Source organism: Belonocnema kinseyi, chromosome 5 (assembly GCF_010883055.1).
Source record: "Belonocnema kinseyi isolate 2016_QV_RU_SX_M_011 chromosome 5, B_treatae_v1, whole genome shotgun sequence".
NCBI classification, from domain to species: Eukaryota; Metazoa; Arthropoda; class Insecta; order Hymenoptera; family Cynipidae; genus Belonocnema; species Belonocnema kinseyi.
Genome location: NC_046661.1, coordinates 98,342,929 through 98,362,483, shown reverse-complemented (window position 1 = coordinate 98,362,483; position 19,555 = coordinate 98,342,929). Strand labels below are relative to the sequence as shown.

Here is a 19,555-nt window from a genome sequence, read left to right as displayed (position 1 = left end):
GAAACTGAATAAAATCCCATGAAATTTGACGAAATCCTTTAAAATATTTTGCAATTGCTAGAAATTCCATAGAATTTGACGGAATTTTTTGCCAATCCTTTGAACCCTTTAGAACTCTCTTACAATTTTTTAACTGTTTGTAAATATTTTTTAATTTTCTAGTAAATTTCTATGTACAAAAATTCTATGAAATTTCAAGGTTGTCGATGTAATCTGCAATTTAAAAAAAAAATTATTTCAAAAGGCTGACTTATTGTGGATAACATTTATAATTAACAGAAATAATCTTAATTTAATGTAAACAGTCTCGCACATAAACTAAATGTTGTTAAGTTTCAAGAAGCTTTATTGTGCATTAAAAAAATTATACTGGTAATGAAAATAAACACATAGTGAATCGAGTAAGTTGTAATTTCCAAGAAAACAGTCGTTTCTTTCATGCCAGTTTAAACCGCAAGTCAAGGGCTTGCAGTATTCAATCAATTTGACGCGCTTCTTGATTGAGCCTATCAAACGAGGCAATTGAATTTTGCTCACTTTGACTGATTAGATAATCGAGGTAATTAAATATCTTTGATGATCTACGTTTTACGTTTTGGTTTTACAATCTACCATTTTTTATTTTTAATATTTCACATGAAATTTTCGATCTTCCGTCTTTCGGGTTTTGTATTTAATTATATGTTTGTTACGTTTCACAGTAAATTCCGGAAGTTCCGTCTTACACAACTTGATTCATATCTGTTGAGTGGCAGTTTTTATACTTTTTATTGAATACGGCTTTCAATAAAAAATGTGTCGGTCATGACTAATCTAAGGGTTAGTCATGACTGACTCAATATTTCTAAAACAAAGGGTGTTTTTAGAAATTTTGGAATTTCAGGGTGGACGAAAAAATACAATTTTCCTATATTGGTCTATAAATCTCCGTGGCTCGGGAAATTTTTTCTTCTTTCTAAAATTGATTTTTTCAGATTCACCTAGTTCTAAACACCGCTTGCAAAATATTTGCAGGTTTTTAGGGCCAATACAAAATATTTTAGAAAACTTAAAATTTTTAACAAAATATCTAAATTTTTAACTAAATACATAAATTTTCAACAAAAATAGATGAATTTTCAAAAAATTGTGAAATTTTTAACTAAATACTATAAAATTTAAATCATAAAGTTGAATTTTCAACAAAAAAGATACGTTTTCAACTAAAAATGAAATAGGTACATTTTTAATTGAGAAAATTAATTTTCAACTGAAAAAACGAATATTCAACAAAATAGATGAAAGTTAATTTATAAAAAAGGAGTGCTTGTTTTAACCAAATAGTTGAATTTTTGACCATATGAGATTAATTTTCTAGCAAGAAGATTAATTTTCTACCATACTAAAAAGGCCAATTTTCTACAAAATAGTTTAATTTTGAACCAGCAAAATTAATTTTTAACAATAGAGTTCAACTTTCAATCAAGTACTGGAATTTTTAAGTAAAAATATAAATTTTTAACTGAGAAATTTAGTTTTCTAGTAAAAAAGATACATTTTTTTACAAAATACATGAATTTTTAGCCAAAAAGACAAAAAAAGGTGTTGTATAAGTGCTGAAACGTTGGGGATTATTTTTTGCAAAAAAATTTTATTGTCATTTTATAATAATAAAAAATAAAAAGAGAAGGAAGCGAATTATGTTGCTTGCCTTCTCATTTTTCTTTCTTCTCTTTTATTTTTGTCCAAAAAGAATTTTTTTCTTTTCTTTTTTTAGCAAAATTTTTTTCTCATTTCAAATTGCAATAGAAAAATTTCATGCTAGTTGTCCAAATTTGGTCGTTGGATTATTGGTTTTATTTTCAGGAGTTCTGCACATTATCAAAAAGACAAATTAAAAAAAAATCTACAAAATAGTTCAGTTTTATACCAGCAAAATTATTTTTTTAACCAAAGATTTATCTTTTAAACAAGCACTAGAATTTTCAATGAAAACGATGAATTGTCAACAAAATACATGAATTGTTAACCAAGAAGAACAATTTGAAACAAAAATCTCACAATATTTTTCAATTCTGTATCAACGAAATTAATTTTTAACACAAGATTTGAAGTTTCAACCAAGAAAAGGTTTTTTGTCAAAAGAGAAACAAATGTCAACAAAATTCTTGAATTTTCAAGCCAAAAGGCGAATTTTCGAGTAAATGTATGAACTTTCAATCCAAAAATGTAAATTTGAACAAAGGTTAATTTTCAACAAAAAAGGACAATTTTTGACCAAAACTATTGATTTTTCGACTCAAAAATACGAATTTTCAACAAAATATGTGATTGTGGGACAGAATAATTGAATTTTCTACAAAATAATTCAATTTTTAAACATAATAATAATTCTCTACCAGAAATATAATAGTAGAATTTTCAAAAAAATTATAATTCTTCAACTGGAATAATTAAATTTTTAGTTGAAAATATAATTTGCACCAACATAAAAAACGAATATTCAACTTTGGAAATTAATGTTTATTCTTTTTAAACGAGTTTTATTGTTTATTATTATTTTTCATTTATTATTCAACCTGAGAAAAGGTTTTTAGTCAACAGAGAAACAAATTTGAACAAATAGCTGAATTGTCAAGCCAAAAAGGCGACTTCTTAACAAAACAGTTTAATTCTCAAACTGCAAATGTGAATGCTAAAAAAAAAGTTAATTTTCAACCCAATACTTGAATTTTAGACTAAAAGAATTGAATTTTATCCAAATAATTAAGTGCTCGATCGAAAGATTAATTGTCAACCAAAAATATAATTTTAGATTTTTCGAAAAAAAGAATGAAGTTTCAACTAATAGCGGTTAGATTTCCAATTAAAGAGATTAATTTTCAACAACAAAAAAGTTGAAATTCACTGTAATGCAGAAAAATGTTTATCTAAAAAAATTTTGTTGTCATAAAAAAATTATGAAATTCATCTGAAAAATCGGGTCATTCTGATGCTCAATTTGATGATCAAATCGAAATTCCGAAATTTGTGTAAAAATGTTGCATATTATTTTGATCAAATTTTGGATTCAAATTGATCAACTAGCCTTTACTGTTTCAGTGAAGAAAGTATAGCAAAAAGGTTTTTTAATTTAATTAAATAAAAAATGTGTCGAAGAATAATAAATTACATTTTTCGAATTAAACAGGATCGAAAAGGCGAACGATATCGATTACGAGTCGTGGTGGATGAACTACAGAAAGCAACGGCGGAAGACTACCAGACAGCGTTGCTGGCATTCATCAACTGTCTAGTCATTTCCACACCGGTCCTCAAAGACCGAGTCCGAATTCGCAATGAGTTCATCGGTAAATTATTTTAATATCTTCAATCATTTTAATTGCAAAATTTGTTCTAAGCTAGCAAACATTTACTAATATTATTTTATTTGAAACAAGAGAACCAAAAGTAAGCTGGAAAAAATAATAATGGTTTTTTAATCAAAATCAAAATGGGCCAGCAGACTTAAGAAATTTTGGAATTTAAATTTAAATTTAGCTTGAGTAATTTATATTTAGTATAAGTGGTAAATAAATATAAATCAATGGTAAGTAAGTTCAATTTAAGAGAAATTGAATTTAATATAATTGAAATTAAATGAGATTTACCTAGAGTGAAATTAAAATTAAAATTTATGATGCATAGTTTACATGAAATGAAATTTCCACAATGTAATATCGAAATTTTGTTTTCAATTATTGATATAGCGAAAAAAGATAAATTGGTTTCAGTTAGCAAATTTAAGTTTAAATGAGGATAAATTAATATGATATGGGAGCGTTCACATAATAAGTAATATTAAAATTTATGCATTTTTTGCACCATCGACTTTCTATATCAAAATTTCTAAATAAATAATTTTACTTTATCATAAATTTTATTTCTAAATTTTTCTAAACATTGTTGATAGTAGAGAACAGCTCAATTGTAAATGATTGTTTAATAATGGGAAATAATTTTTTAAAGGTACTTTATTATTTGTATAAAAAGAAAAAATATTGAAAAAACATTTATTGTTACATCATAATATTTTTTATTTATTTTTAGACAATACTTCATCTTAATGCAGTTGTCGTGCCAAAAGTCAGATATCTGAGAAAAATAGTTTTTATATGATTTTACGAATCAAAATATTATAAATGATGTAATTTCAAATAAAAAACATGATTTTTCATGAAAAATATTAAAATTCACATTAATTTTCATCATGTTTTTTGCAAATGAATCTTTTCTGGTCGTCGCTTCTTACCAGTTTTTTTTTCAATTTTATAAATAAATATATAATCTTAAAATATAATTATTTGTTTAAAAAATGTTTTTCCACAAAAAATTGTTCTAACGATTCAGAACCATAGAAAAAGCCATAGAAGCTATAGAAAAATTTACTTTTAAAATTGGAAACAGTAGAGTTGTGAAGAATATTTTCCCGGAAAAAATAAGCCGTCATTTATTAAAATGCAATCTTTTTTCAAGAATTGGTAAGAAGCAATGGTCAGAAAAAATTCAGTTGCAAAAAACATGGTTAAAATTAATGTATTTTTCGTGTGAATTTTAATATTTTTTCTGAAAAAATAATATTTTCTATTTGGAATGTCATCAGTTATAATATTTTGATTCTTAAAATCATGGAAAAACTAATTTTTTCAGATATCGGACTTTTGGCACGACAAAAACCTTTAAAAACTTTTATTTCTAGAGAAAACGTTTATTATGTCTTTAAACATAATTAAAAAATGTTACGTAATAGCGTAGAAAAAGTCGAAAATGGTGTTACATAATATGTGAAACGTTTCCTATGAACACATAAAATCGTGAGATTTAAAACAAATGAAGGCTGCGCCTCGTCTCGCAAAATTGGCGGAGCTGGAAAAGGGGTGGACTTTGAAATTATCGTGACTAAAAATAAATTTGATAGAATAAGCATTAGAATCGTTTCTGATTTGTGGATCTATTCTGATTGAAATAAAATGAAAATTAAATACCAGAAGTAAACCCTAAAAAGGAAATGGTTTCAAATATCTATGATACAAAAATTATTGACATTAAATATAGTTTAATTAACATAAACAAATAAGTAAAGTGTTTTAATTTTGAGAAAAATATTTAACTGAAATGATTGGTAAACAAATAATAAAGTGAAATGAAAATAATATAAAATGTGAAAAATAATTTAAATATAAATGGGGTGACTGAAAAATCCCGAAAAATAAAATTCCCGAAATTACAAAATATCTGGAAGATTAAAATCTCAAATAATAAAATTCCCGAACAGTTTTTTAATATTACCGAATTTGGAAATTCTCGTATAATAAAATTCCTGACCAGAATTTAAACAATTGAAAAATTGCTTTTTAATCAATATCATTTATTTATTAAAAATACACTAATTAAATCTATCATTTTATCAAAGAAACATTTTTTGAATGTTTAATTTTTTAAAAATTATTGTCTGAATTTAAAATAACAATGTTTGAAAAAAATATATTGCAGAAATTTAATTCCTTTAAAGTTTGTTTGATTAACAAATAATTTGTCTTTGCAAAAGTTTTTTTTATCATTTTAATTCGGTAATCTTATAATTCAGGAATTTACTAGTTCGCATAATTTATAATTTGGAAATTTTATGTCGGGAATTGTATTATTCAAAAATTTTCCAATTCGTTAATATTATAAACTGGTGGGGGAATGACTGAAAAATCCCGAAAAATAAAATTCCCGAATAATAAAATTCGCGAATAATAAAATTGCCGAAAAATAAGAATTCCGAATTGGAAAATTCCCGAATATTAAAGTTCTTTAATAATAAAATTGCCGAAAAATACCGAAATAAGAAACTCCTGAATATTAAAGTTCGTTAATGGTCAAATTTCCGAAAAATAAAAATACCTAATTGGAAAATTCTCGAATATTAAAATTTGCTAATAATAACATTCCCGAATTGGAAAATTCCCAAATAATAAAATTCACGACAATTTATGATATTAACGAATAGAAAAATTCCCGAATTATAAAAATCACGGCAATTATTATAGCGAATGTGATTATTCGGGAATTTTCCAATTCGAGTTTTTTATATTTGACTAATTTTATAATTTCGGTAATTGCATTATTGGCTAATTGGGACGACTGAAAAATAATAAAATATTGCCGAATAAATAAATTCCCAAAAATAATAAAGTCCCAAATAATAAAATTCCCGAACAGTTTACAATATTAGCGAATTTAAAAATTTTCGAATAATAAAATTTCCGAATTATAAAATAACCGAACTAGACAATTCCTGAATTATGAAAATCCCGAATTTAAATAATTAAATTTATTTCAAATATATATTATTGTTTGAAGAAAATACGAGAATAAAATATTTTGATTAATGATCTTTAAAATTATTGTTTAAATTTTAAATAACATTAACAATACCATTAAAATTTTCCAATAACATTAAAATTTTCAAAAAAAAAACTTTGCAGGCTTCAATTCAGCACTGATTTATCTGGAAATTGTATTTTTTTTAATCAACAATTCGATTTTTGAAAACGTTTTTTTTAATTTTTGAAAAATACTATGCACATTTTCAACCTAATTTTTTATCCAGAAATATATTTTTTCAAATATTGTTGCTTTAAATTCGAACAATAGTTTTAAAAACTCTAAACATTCAAAAATATTTGATTATTGTATCTTTAATAAAAAAATCCTATTTCTTTAATTTCGAAATTTTTTAGTTCGGATATTTCCAAAGTCGGAAATATTATAAACTGTCGGAAATGTTATTATTCGGGAATTTTATTATTCAAGATTTTCATATTTTTGAGATTTCATAATTTCGGCGGACATTTTACAGTGTCGGAAATTTTATTTTTCGGGATTTTTCAGTCTTCCCAATCAGAATTTCGTTTCTGGAACTCCGTTAAAATTAAAGTCGCTATTTAATAAAAATTAAAGTGAATTTAATTTGAATTAAATTTGCGTAATGAAAAATAGAAATAATAGAATGTGACAAATTTAAATGTTTTTAATATTTTCAATATTTTTTTTCAACAAATCTGATAGAACTGAATTCGAACTGTAGTATGTAAAATAAAATTTAAATAGTCAATATAGTTGAAATGAAAAAAAAGTTAATATCTTTTATTGAATTAAATTAGAAATGAATTAATACTAAGTGAGATAAAATCGAAGTGAAGTAAAATGAAAATTGTTTTAATTTAATAAACGATTTGAATAAGTATTGTAAAAGTGAAGACAACTTGATATCCTTTTTTCATAAGGGTTGTTTTTTTAGGTTTGAAGCTCCTCTCGATCCTCAGCGATCTGCGGTGAGTACTCGCTCGTCGGCCTGAAATGAGATTAAATTATTAACTGATTAACACTTTCACAATGTGAAATAATAAACAGTGATGAGCGGTTAACAGAATGCTTTATTGTTCTACCTCCCCATTCCATTTGAAGTCTAACGTCTGTGAAAATAAATTCAACTGACGTATAAAGGCACGGTTTATTTGCAACGCATGGACTAATATTAACAAGTGGTTTCTAATATATGCAAGTAACGAATTTAACCAATTTTTTTAACCGATTCTTTATTTTAACATTTTAAAATATTGTTTGCAGAAAGTTTTCCGAAGAGCAACCGATTTTTTCAGTTTATTTTGAGACGAAAAGAAAGAATTTCTAAAAGTTATGTTTCAGTTTTTTTTTTAACTATAATATATTCAAGACATTTTTCAAATTTTATATCATGCTCTACAAATTTATTTAGGAAGGAAATGAAATTGACAGAAGTGTATTAAAATTGAGAAATAAATTGCTGACGAGCCAAAGTGTTGACAAGTCTTGTCGAGGTAAATTGCTACTGAATTATTCAACTGTAGAAATGATCATGAATTCAATTTTCTGTAATTCCATTCATAAATATTCCATATGAAACTGATTTTTTTAAAAAAGAGTTAGAGAAAATCTTAATATTTTTATCCAGTTACCTATAATTAAATATGCAGCAAAACCTAATTAAATCAAGCTTCTGTGAATTCAAGATTCTTTTAATTCTAAATTAATTTAATTAAGTTTCTTTCAAATCTATTGCTCACTCTCTTGTTATAATTGCTAGCATTACCTATATGGGGCCTCTCTTTGTAAAGGTAAAAATAATTTTGAATAAAAAATAAAAATTACGAATAACTATTTATTTTTCAGTTTTTTTTTAGTTATTTGTTTTTAGGTTACATAAATATAATTTTCCTAAGATTCTTGAGAAAATTCAGAATTATTTTTGAATATTTCAGATGCCAAAATAAAATTTCAAGAAAAAAGTTAATCTTCAAAGCCATGATTTAATTTTCAAATAAAAAATATGAATTTTTAACGAAAAATATCAAATATATAATATTGAGAGCTGAATCTCCAAATCATAAATTTTACCAAATTTTAAGAATAATTTGAGTCAGTTTAAAAGATATTTAGGACTATTTGACAATTGGAAAAAACAGAAACATATATGATAAATTTTTAGAAATATTTCAAGGTTTAAAAATATTTTTGTTCTCTTCAAAACTTCGGAAATTCCAAAATAAACTTTAAACTGACTCGAATTACTCCTAAAATTGTCTTAAATAAAAAGCAGTTGAAGTAATAAAAGAAAATATATTCTTAACAAAATATTTGAGTCCTCAACCAAAAAAAGGTTAATTGTCGACCAGTCGTATTTTTAATAAAAAAATTTTTTAAATATTTTCTAAAAGTGACGAATATTTAAAAAAAAGTCATTTTTCAACCTGATACATTAATTCTTTAAAAAAAATTAATTTTTAACAAAATATCTACTTTTTTTAACCATAACGATGCACTTTGATCTAAAATGATGGATTTTTAACCAAACAACTGCATTAAGAATTTTTTCATTATCTTGAAACTTTTTAAAAGCTTTAAAAAGGTTTCAAAATTTTATTTTCAAATCTTCAAAAATCTACATTTTCTACATATATTTTCAAAATTTTAATTAATTTTGAACTTTTTTAAGATTCCCTAAATATCTTTTAAAAACTATTTGAACTTTTCCTAGCATTTTGAAAAAATTCAACAAAATTAAAAAAAGGCCTCTTTAATATTTTTTTCAATAATTTTACAAATCTTTTTTATTTTCGTAAGTTTCAATACTTCTAAGTTTCTCTTAAACTTCTTCGAATTTTTCCTAAAATTTTAGAATTTTTCAAAATTTCATCATTTTTCTTTAAAATCTTTTAATTTTTTACTAAACTTCAAGGAGATTATTCGAAATGTTTAAAAATTTTTTTTAAAGTTAAGTTCAAAAAATATAAAATCAATTTAATTTTTCCCTGGAATTCTATTATACAAAAATAATACAAATTTTACATTATTTTTTAATCGTTTCAAGACTTCAAAATATTTTAGGAAATAATTACTGCAGAAATGTTAATTCCTGAAATATTTATTTTAAAAAGATTACAATTCTACAAAAAGTTGAAAATTCTTTCAACAAAATTGTAGAATTTGCAATCAAAAAATTATTTAGGACAGAATGTCAACAAAATTTAGGCAAATTATAATTCAAAGGAAAAACTCATTTTTAATAAGATAAAAATTTCGAATGACTTTTTTCTGATTTTTTATTTTATGGTTATATGCATATAATTTTCCTAGGTTTCTGAACAAAATTCAAAAAGGCGTTTTTAAGATTTTAAGATATGTGGAAAAAGTATGCAGACAATTTGTAAGATTTTATTTCATTTGATAAGATTTTACGAAATTTTTATTTTTTTCAAATTGTTTGGAAATTTTCCTGATTCATTTTTGACAGTTTTAGAAATCGTTTGTGATGTTTTATAATCTTTGTAAGTAATATTTTTTAAATAATTTAAAAAATAAGGAATCTCTTGAGTTATTCTCGGGAATCTGAAAATCTTTTTATCGTCTTCAAACCATTCATAATATTCAAAAAACTTCAAAAATCTACATTTTGTTTTGAGTTCAAATTTTGCTTAAAATTTGGAAAAAGTTGTGCCATATTCTGAAAAATAGCCTTTAAAACTTCCAGATTCTTTTTTGATTATTTTGGAAATTTTAAGGAATGTTTTGAAATATTTAAAAATATTCTTTTAAAAGAAATTCTGTAAAACAAAAAATCATTTCAAATGTTCTGAAAATTAGGAAAAATTTTGTATTTTTTTAAACCTTTTCAAATTCTGAAGAAGTTTCTAAGTTTTTTTGTTTAAAACCTTTAAAAATCTATACATTTTGTTTCAAATAAAATTACATTTTTGTATCCTTTGAAAGCTTCAAAATATCTCTGAAACTTATTTGAATTTTTCCTAAAATTTGGTAATTTTGCAAAATTTACAAATTTTGCTCAAAAGTGCTCATAATTAAAATTTTAGACTAAAATTTGTTCAGATATTGTAATTTTTATTTATTTTGATTTTGAACAATATGATTGTTAACTTTTTGATTCCAAATTTTATTTTAATGATCCATTTTTTTAAATCTTTAACTCAAAATCGGACAATTTTAAGATATTACATTGAAAATTAAAAACTAGTTCTGAAAGCTTCTCGTCGTTAAGGTTTGAATTTTACCAATTATTTTCTTAATTTTTCATTGGTTAACATTTATTCTAGAGGTATTTAATTCAAAATTGGACAAGTATCAATTCTTTCAATTTTTATATTTTAATTTAAGATTTCATAGAATATCAAATACCAAAAATTATTAAATTTAAAACTATTAAGGCTTTCAACATGAATTTTTAAAAGATTTAATAGTTAACTTGTCTTGAAATTTTTAATACTTGAAGTTAAAACTGCAACATTGTGAAATTTGGAACGGGCAACAAAAATAAAAAATAAATGTAAAATAATTTTTTTTATTTTAACTTTTTAACCAAAGAGCTTTAGTTTTAAAGCTCTAATAATGGATAAATATATTAAGGTTAATTATAATTTAATTTAATAAAGAGAGACAGAATATTTCCCAAATAAAATAATTACTATCTAATTCTGTGCCTGATATACTATTTGTAAGAAATTCATTTTAATTCCATTAATTTTTCACAATGAAAGCAAATACAAAAAAAATGTAAATGGATAAGGCGTCGTCCATAAATTACCTTACGATTTTATTTTTCATGACATAACTTTTGAAATTATAATATCAATCACCACGAAAAATATTTACTCTAAATTTAGATGTTTAAAATTATCAGCGCGAAATTTTTCTAACTAATGCGCATTGTTCTCTTTCATGCTGAAATTTGGCAACTCAGCATTAATGAAACTAATATCGAGTAAAAAATTGTTTTTTAAATCGCCTTTTCTTCAATTAAAATGTGATGATAGGATAATTGATTTTTAAAAAGCAACATTTGAAGATGAAATGAACAAAATACGGGGGAGGGGACTGATGATGGTGTTAGTTAAAGGGTGGAGGGATTCGCTTTGTCTAACAGAGAGGAAGAGGTTGTAAAAATTGGCTAAAAAAATATGACGTAATATTTTTATGAAGGCTTAAAATATGTAGACGACTAAAAAATGAATGTAGAGAAATAGAAACTTGTCACGAGGTTCAAGGAAATCAAGAAAATAAAAATCGTATTAGGGAATTGAGAAACTAAATTTTTAAGGGATTCTTTATATTCAAAGTTAATTTAATAATTTTTTTCTTTTCTAAAATCTATTTTTATAATAATTTTCATTTTACACTCAAATATCTAACTTACTTGAAGCTTTCCTTTTCTGCAAGTTTCTTAAGTAATCCGAATAAATTTAAAGGAAGATAAAAAAATGCAGTTAATTTATCATCTAGTTGAAAAAAAAATCAATTCTTATAAATAAATTTCAAGGAATTTTGAAATTAATTCCCAAAAGATTGGGACCCATTATTAAGAAATGGTCTAGAAATGAAATTGTCGGAAACTTGGGATGATGAGTCAATTTTGAGAGACGAGTCAATAGTGCAAAAAAAGGACCAGAAGGAAGATGACAGCAAGAGCTCTGCGGCGCCAGTAGGCGAGAAATAGAATCCAATATAGAATATACGATTCTGTCCTCCTTTCCTCCCCTTTCCCTTTATGTTTCTTCCTCTCTCTTTCTTATCTCGTTTCTCTTTCTCTTTCCCATTCCTTTTCCTTCCCTCTCTTTCTCTATCTCTGTCCCTCTCCTTATTTTCTCATTCTCCCTCCCTTTCTCAACTCTCACTTTCTCTCCACTACCTTCAATCTTCTTCCTCTCTTTCCTTCATATCACTCAATTTATTTCCCTCTCTTTCTTTCCCCATACTTGTTTCTCACTCTTCCCTTCCTTCCTCTTTCCTTTTCATCTCTGACTCTTATTAATCCCTCCCCTCTTTCTCCTGCACTGAATTTTAATTTCTAAATTTAAACAACAAAAAAGGACCCCTTATCTTAGCTTTTTAAAGAATTTCTATGACCCCTAGAAAAGTGTTTAAATGGGGTCATCGGCAATTTGTTGATCTTACCCCAATTACACTAATCCTTCTCTCTCTCTCTCTTTCTCCCTTTCCATCTTGCTACTCTCACCCTTCCTTTCCCTCTTTGTTCCTTTCTTTCTTAATTTCTTCTCCCCTCTCTCTCTCCCTCTTTCTCTCGTTCCTCCTCTTCTCCACATTCCTAGTTAAATCCGAAGAGAAGGACAGAAATGGTGGAAGAAATGATGGTGAAGGAGAAGAGTGGAGGGAGTGGGGGAGAGGAGAAAAGCCCAAATTAACTCCGGACTTAAGCTCCTGGCAAGAAAGTGCACCTGCATCTGCAAGCATGCTCTGCTGGAACGAGAACCAGTTTGCTGGTGAAGCTTCTCCCCTTCGTTTCCATTTTAACATCGCGCGTTCGCTTTTATCGTCTCACTCGGATTTCAGAGGTTTCCGGTCCCTGAAAGAAACACGCGCCGGTCAATGATTCGAGTCAAAAAAATTGTGCGTGCTTTATTTATAATAATATAATACAATATTGTAATTATTATATATATAATAGTTATTAATTATTATGTAATAAAAATAGGTGTGACGAATTGTGTAAAAATAGAATCCATGTGCTCTGTTTATTTTTTTTTGACGGATTGTTAAACAAATATATGATGGAAAAAGGAATCGTTCATACTCGGCATGATGTGATATATACGTGTTGTGCTGATTAATGAATGGGGTAATTAAAACAACCTGGATTGGTAATTACCATACTTTAAGACTAATCTCTAACTCAGAGGAAGGTGATAGTTATAGAAATAAAATTTTTATTATGAAAATTAATTATTAATCTATGATTAATTCATAATTGTATTAAGTTGTTAATATAACTAACAATCTTTTGCAGCTATTTGAAAGTGTAAATTTAAACTGTTGCAATCGTGATGGAAACTTTAAAATAAATTGACAGCTTTTGTTTCATCATTATTGCAGAAGTGTTTTGAAATTGTTTTGGAAATTAGAGACGTTTTCACGTTTTAAAATTAGAATCGTTTCCATGAATGAAGGGTTGATGAATAATTTCTGAGAAACCTCGAAATGCTGCAGCAGTTGAATAAATAAACAATTAAAAAAAATTTTTTGCTGAAAAAATGTCTGTGCTTTACTCGAGCTGATATTTTTAAACGATTTGAAATTCAAAAAATGTTTCAAAATGCTATTTACAATTTCACAAGATTCCAAAACTATTTTTATTAAAAATTAAGAACAAAATCTATGCATTTTATTATTCTTTAAATCTGATTAATTATAGCGTGAGAATGTTCTAGTTCAATATTTTTCTCCTCGGAAATCGTTAAATTAACGTTAAAAGATAAAAATTAGGGTCATAATCGTTTAATTTAACTAATAATAAGATAAAGCAAATGGAAAATGTTGTCATTGTTGCAACGGATGTGAAACAATTTGAAGATTTTATTAATAGTGCCTGTAGTGCATGAAATTGGAATCTCCGTCGTCTTCATTTTCGTTTTGTGCTTCCAGACTCGTCCGGCGATGTACCACCGTGAAATACTTTTACTACTGAAACGTTGTTGTGCTGAAACCGGCTAAAAAAATATTCCTTCAATTAAGTCAAAAGTCTTTTGATCTTCATGAATTATTTGAAAAATTATTAAAATATTATTCTCCCTACAATAAAGTTTACAATAAATATAATTTCACTTCATTATTATCATTGTAATTAAATTTCATGAATTTTTATTGGTTTCTTGTCTTTAGCTAAAATAAAAAATAACTCTTCGAAAATGAAGAAGAAATTGAAAATACTCTATTTAAAGCAAACGAAATCGATTTAAACTAAAATTTAACACTGTAGAAATACCAGAGATAAATTTGTATTGGAAATATAAAAAAATGACACAAGATTTAGACAGAAATTTTGTAAATATTTAGAAAAAGAAATATGATTTTTAAAGTCATGACTAAAAGTTATAAAAGAATTCTGTAGATGAAAATTTTTAATGAAGTTTAATAAAATTCAGAAGAATTGTGTCTGTCACTAGATACCTATGAGATAAATTAATTCTTTGAAGACTTAGTTTACAAATGATGTGAGGCTAATGTAAAAGAGAGAATGAAATAGTATTCCAGCTGAACTGACAGAAATCCAAAGATACACGTGACATCATTTATGCACGAAGCCGAAATAAAAATAGAATTCAATAGAAAGTATAAAAAAAATGTTTGAATTTCTCTTGAGAATTTTTCTGAATTTCTAGTCTAGACTAAAAAACCAATTACAGAGAAATTCTTTGGGCCTTGAAATGAAATTTTCCAGAAAAAAATCCCAAACAATTTCCAGAAGAATTCTTTAAAAGTCTTACATTATATATTTCTTTAAATAGAATAATGAATTGAAAAAAAATTCTACGACAATACCAGAAAATATATCTACAAAATTTATTTCTTAAAATTCTAAAAGAATTTTATGATATTGCTATAAAAAAATTAGTTTTGACTTTTCGAAAAAATAATTACAATTTCATAGCAATTCTAAAAGGAATGATATAGTATTTTAGAAATCTTAATACTAGAATTCTCTTAAATTTGTGGAAAAATTATATATTGTATCTATATAATTAAACGAATTTTCAACACAGAAAATTAACTATTTACTAAATAGTTGAATTTCAAAACAAGCATATTAATTTTCAACCAAATTGTTACACTTTTAAGCCGAAACCCATTTTCTACGAAACAGTCCATTTTTCAAATCGATACTATGAATTTAAAAAAATTTAATTTTAAACCAATCAGTTGAATTTTGAACAGTATAGTTAAATTTCCCGTTAAAAAAATTTTTTTGATCAATAAAAAAACGAATTTTCAACAGAAGATTATTTTTTTTATCAAAATATAAGAATTTCCAACATTATACATACAATTGTAACAAAATAAATTAAGTTTAGCCAAAAAGATTACTACTATACTAAAGAGACGTATTTTAAACAAATTACATACATTTTAAACCAAATGGTTTGAATAATGGTAGTGATGCTAGTTTCTAAATTTTTAAAACTAAATGTGGTATTTTTAAACTAAAAAAGATCAATTTTCAATCAAAATGGTGTAGTTAAATTTTTACTCGTGACAATGAATTTTCAATGAAAATAAAAGAATTTTCTACAAAACAGTGGAAGTTTCAAACCCAGAATATGAATTTTCATCAAATAGAGTTAATTTGAAACCAATTAGTTGAATGTTCAAGAAAATAGTTTCAAACAAGTAGTGAAATTTTAAACCTAAAAAAAGAGAATTTTCAACGTAAAATATAATAGTTGATCTTATGACAAAAAGATTTTTAATTAAAAATAAAAAACAACAGGATTTAACTAACAGAAACAAACTTTCAACAATATACTTGAATCCTTAACGAAAAAGCATACATTTTTAACCTAATATTTGAATTTTTAATAAAAAGATTATTTTCGGTATAAATTTTCAAGAAAATATTAATATTTTCTAACAATTTGTTGAATTTTTGATCCGAAAACTCTATTTTTCTAGAAAGCAGTTGAATTTTTAACAAAGTTGTACTAAAAGAGATGAATTTTCAACCAAATAAATTTTTAAGTCAAAGAAAATTAAAAAAACCAAATTGTTGAATTTTCCAGCCAGAAAGGCAAATTTTCAACTGATAAATATGGCTTGTTAGCAATATTGTTGAATTTTGAACAAAGTGATTAGATTTTGAACCAAATTATGAAATTGTTCATCAAAAAATATTAATTCTTAACTGCAGCCGAGGAATGTGATATTTAATCAAAAAAATTGAAAAAGTATTTACAGTAATTAAATAATAAATTAATAATTTTTTTCATATAGCTGAGGAGTCAAGTATTTTGTTGAAAGTACAAATTCATTTAGTTAAACATTAATTTTCTGAACTAAAAATTTGACTATAAGACTTTTCCTTCAAAATGGATTTTTCTGTAGTTTAAAAATTACAATATTTAAAAATTGTAGAATAAAGCATCATATCCATTGTTCAAACTATTTACTAGGAACTTTATGTAATTTGTTGATTACTCAACTATAAGGTTCAAAATTGATGTACTTTGTTGAAAATTTGTCTTTTTTTCGTAGAAAATTAATCTTCTGGATTGAAAATTCATTTTTTTTCTTTATTAAAAACTAACGTTTTAAATTGAAAATGTAACTATTTTAGTGAAAATTCAACTGATTGGTTGATAATTAACTCTTTTTTTGAAAATGCATATTCTTGAGTGTAAAATTAAACTTTTTGTAGAAAGTTCAACTATTTTGTACAAAATTAAACTGTATTGTACAAAATTAGTTTTTTTTTTTATTGAAAATTAGTTCCCAAATGAAAATTGAATTAAACTATTTTTGGTTAATAATTTATATTTTTTAGTTTGTAAATTCCTCTATTCAGATAAAAATTGTTAGAGCCTAGTATCACACAAAATGTTTAAACTTTTTACCTGAAAATTTATGTAATTTTTTTAACATTTGTCTTTTTGATTGAAAATTCAACTATTGGGTTAAACATTTAACTACTTAAAAAAAATTTTTTAAACGAAAAATTTAACTATTTTTTTTAAATTTCAACTAATTTGTTAAAAATGAACTTTTTTGTTGAAAATTTATATTTTTCGGTTGGTAATTCAACTATTTTTTGAAAATTATACTATTTTGTAAACAATTAAGTTGCTTTGTCGAAAAATAATATTTCAGGTTGAAAAATACAACTATTTTTTCAAAAATTTATATGATTTGTTGCAAATTCGACTTTTTTGTAGAAAATTAATCTTCAGGATTGAAAATTCTATTTTTTTGTAATTGAAAAGTAATATTTAAAATTGAAAATTTTACTATTTTTTCAAAAATTCATATCCTTGTGTTGAAAATTTAATAACTATTTTGTACAGCCTTAAAATGTTTTATAGAAAATTAGTCTCTTATAGAAAACTAATTCTCTCAAATGAAAATTTAACTACATTATGTGTTGTTAATAATGTATCTTTTTTAGTTTGTAAATTCCACTATTCAATTTACAATTTTTAGAAACTAGCATGAACTCCAATTTTCAAGATAATGACTTGAAAATTTATGTAATTTGCTGAAAATTTTTCTTTTTGGTAGAAAAGTAATCTTTTGGATTGAAAATTCAACTATTTCGTTAAAAATGTATGTATTTAATTAAAAATTGGTTTTTTCGTAGAATATTAAGTTTCTGTATTGGAAAATAAGTTTTGTTTGTTTTGTTAAAAATTTATTTTTTTTTCACTAAAAATGTACCTCTTTTGTTTAAAATCTAACTGATTTATTGAAATGTAACTTTTGCTGTTGTTGAAAATTTATATTTTAATTTTTTGCTTCAAAAGTAGACTTTTTTATGAATCGGATGAAAATAAAAATGTCTATAATATTTTAATGTGTGTTCGTTTCCTACAGAATTTTTATGAATTATATCAAGTTTAGAGCAGGGTTCTATAAAACTGCGAAATAAATTGCACGGAAATTCCAACGAACTATTATTTTTGTCAGAATTCTATACAGAAACAAAATTCAAAAAAATACTACATAATAGACCAATTCCTTTTTAAAGTATGCAATTTATGAGTTTCAGAAAGATTTGATTAATTGATCCATGAAATTGGAATTTTTCTGAAAAATTACAAAATGCAATGGGTTTACAATTTGGCAAAATAAAAAAATTTGTAAAAATGTTGGTAACTGCTACATTTTTTTAAAAATTTTAGGTAATTTAGCAATTTACCTAGAATTTCGGAGATGTGCAGCATTTTATGTCGTTTAAAAACTACAAAATTTTATCAATATTGTAAAATTTTCAAAACTCTTATAATTGTTAAAATTTCAAAACTTCCAAAAACTTCTGGAATTTTTGGAACTTTCTTAAATTTAGAACATATTCAGTCATTTATAAATTTACTAAAAAAAAAAAAAAACAGAAATTATCAACATTTTTGATCATTTATACACTCACCACAAATGTCTTAAATTTTCGAAACATTTTCGAAACTTTGCACATTTCTAAAATTCATAAAGATTATAAAATTTTTCAAACTTCTAAAATTACTAAAAATTTAAACAATTTTTGAAAATATTTTAAATTTTGAACATTTTTTGTAATTTATAAATTTATGAACTATAAAATACTGAAATTTTGAACGTTTTTGGTCATTTATAAATTTATCATAAATTTCTGAAATTTGCAACATTTTTGGAAGTGCAAGCACTTCAAAATTTATAAATATTGTAAAATTTTCAAAAATTCTAAAATTGCTAAGATTTCAAAAAATTCAAAAAATTTTTAAACTTCTAAAAATTTTCAGGTTGTAAAAACTTTAGAACCTTATTAAATATTGAACATTTTTGGTAACTTATAAATTTACAAAAAATACATAAATTTTCAACGTTTTTGGTCATTTAGAAACTTACCATAAAGGGTTGTAGTCTGGCAAAAACGCAAAAAATGCTTCAAAAGGGAATCGAATGTTTAGCCAGTCAGTTGAAAGCATAAATAAAAAAATAAAAATTTCCTAAAATTTCAAGCTGTTAGCCGCCAGATTGGTTGAGTTGTGGTTTTGGAGGGGGGGGGGGCGTCCATTTTAGTTTTTATTTTTTTTTTGCTCTGTATCGTTAGAAAAAATGTGAAAAATTTCATAGAGCTTTTTTTAACCATTGCCAACGTGCATGATTTTTTCGAAAAAAATTTAGCGGGAAATTCAAACTCAAGAAAATTTTCCAAATTAAAAAAAAATAGTGTGTGTGATAAAACAAAATTACAATGTCGTTTTTTTACCATACATTCAAAGGACTATTATTGTGCATTTTTTCCGATTTATAAATTTGGGGGATCTTAGTGTAAACGATTAAAAACTGTAATTTTCAGATTAGGGTGGTCATAAAATTCATGCTAAAGACGATATTTTGTGGACTTCTTTTAATATTAATTATTTTCAATCGATAAGTTGCGAATTCACAAATGTTTAAAAAATAATTTTTAAATATTTTAACAATTACTATTTCTTGAAAGAACTGTTCTTCCTCTGTA

The 19,555-nt window shown here is 24.7% G+C and overlaps 1 protein-coding gene across 4 annotated transcripts in view; it reads left to right on the top strand.

Moving 5' to 3' along the window:
* Positions 1-19,555, top strand: part of LOC117173991 (cell division control protein 12) — a 154,356-nt gene that overhangs the window by 74,637 nt on the left and 60,164 nt on the right. For 3 of the 4 annotated variants that reach the window (XM_033362679.1, XM_033362678.1, XM_033362677.1), the window contains exons 4-5: positions 3,170-3,329; positions 7,307-7,340. In XM_033362679.1, the coding sequence (XP_033218570.1) occupies positions 3,170-3,329; positions 7,307-7,340 (194 nt within the window). Of the gene's footprint in view, positions 1-3,169; positions 3,330-7,306; positions 7,341-12,830; positions 13,193-19,555 lie in introns of those variants that run through there. The other variant, XM_033362680.1, reaches the window with a different exon arrangement.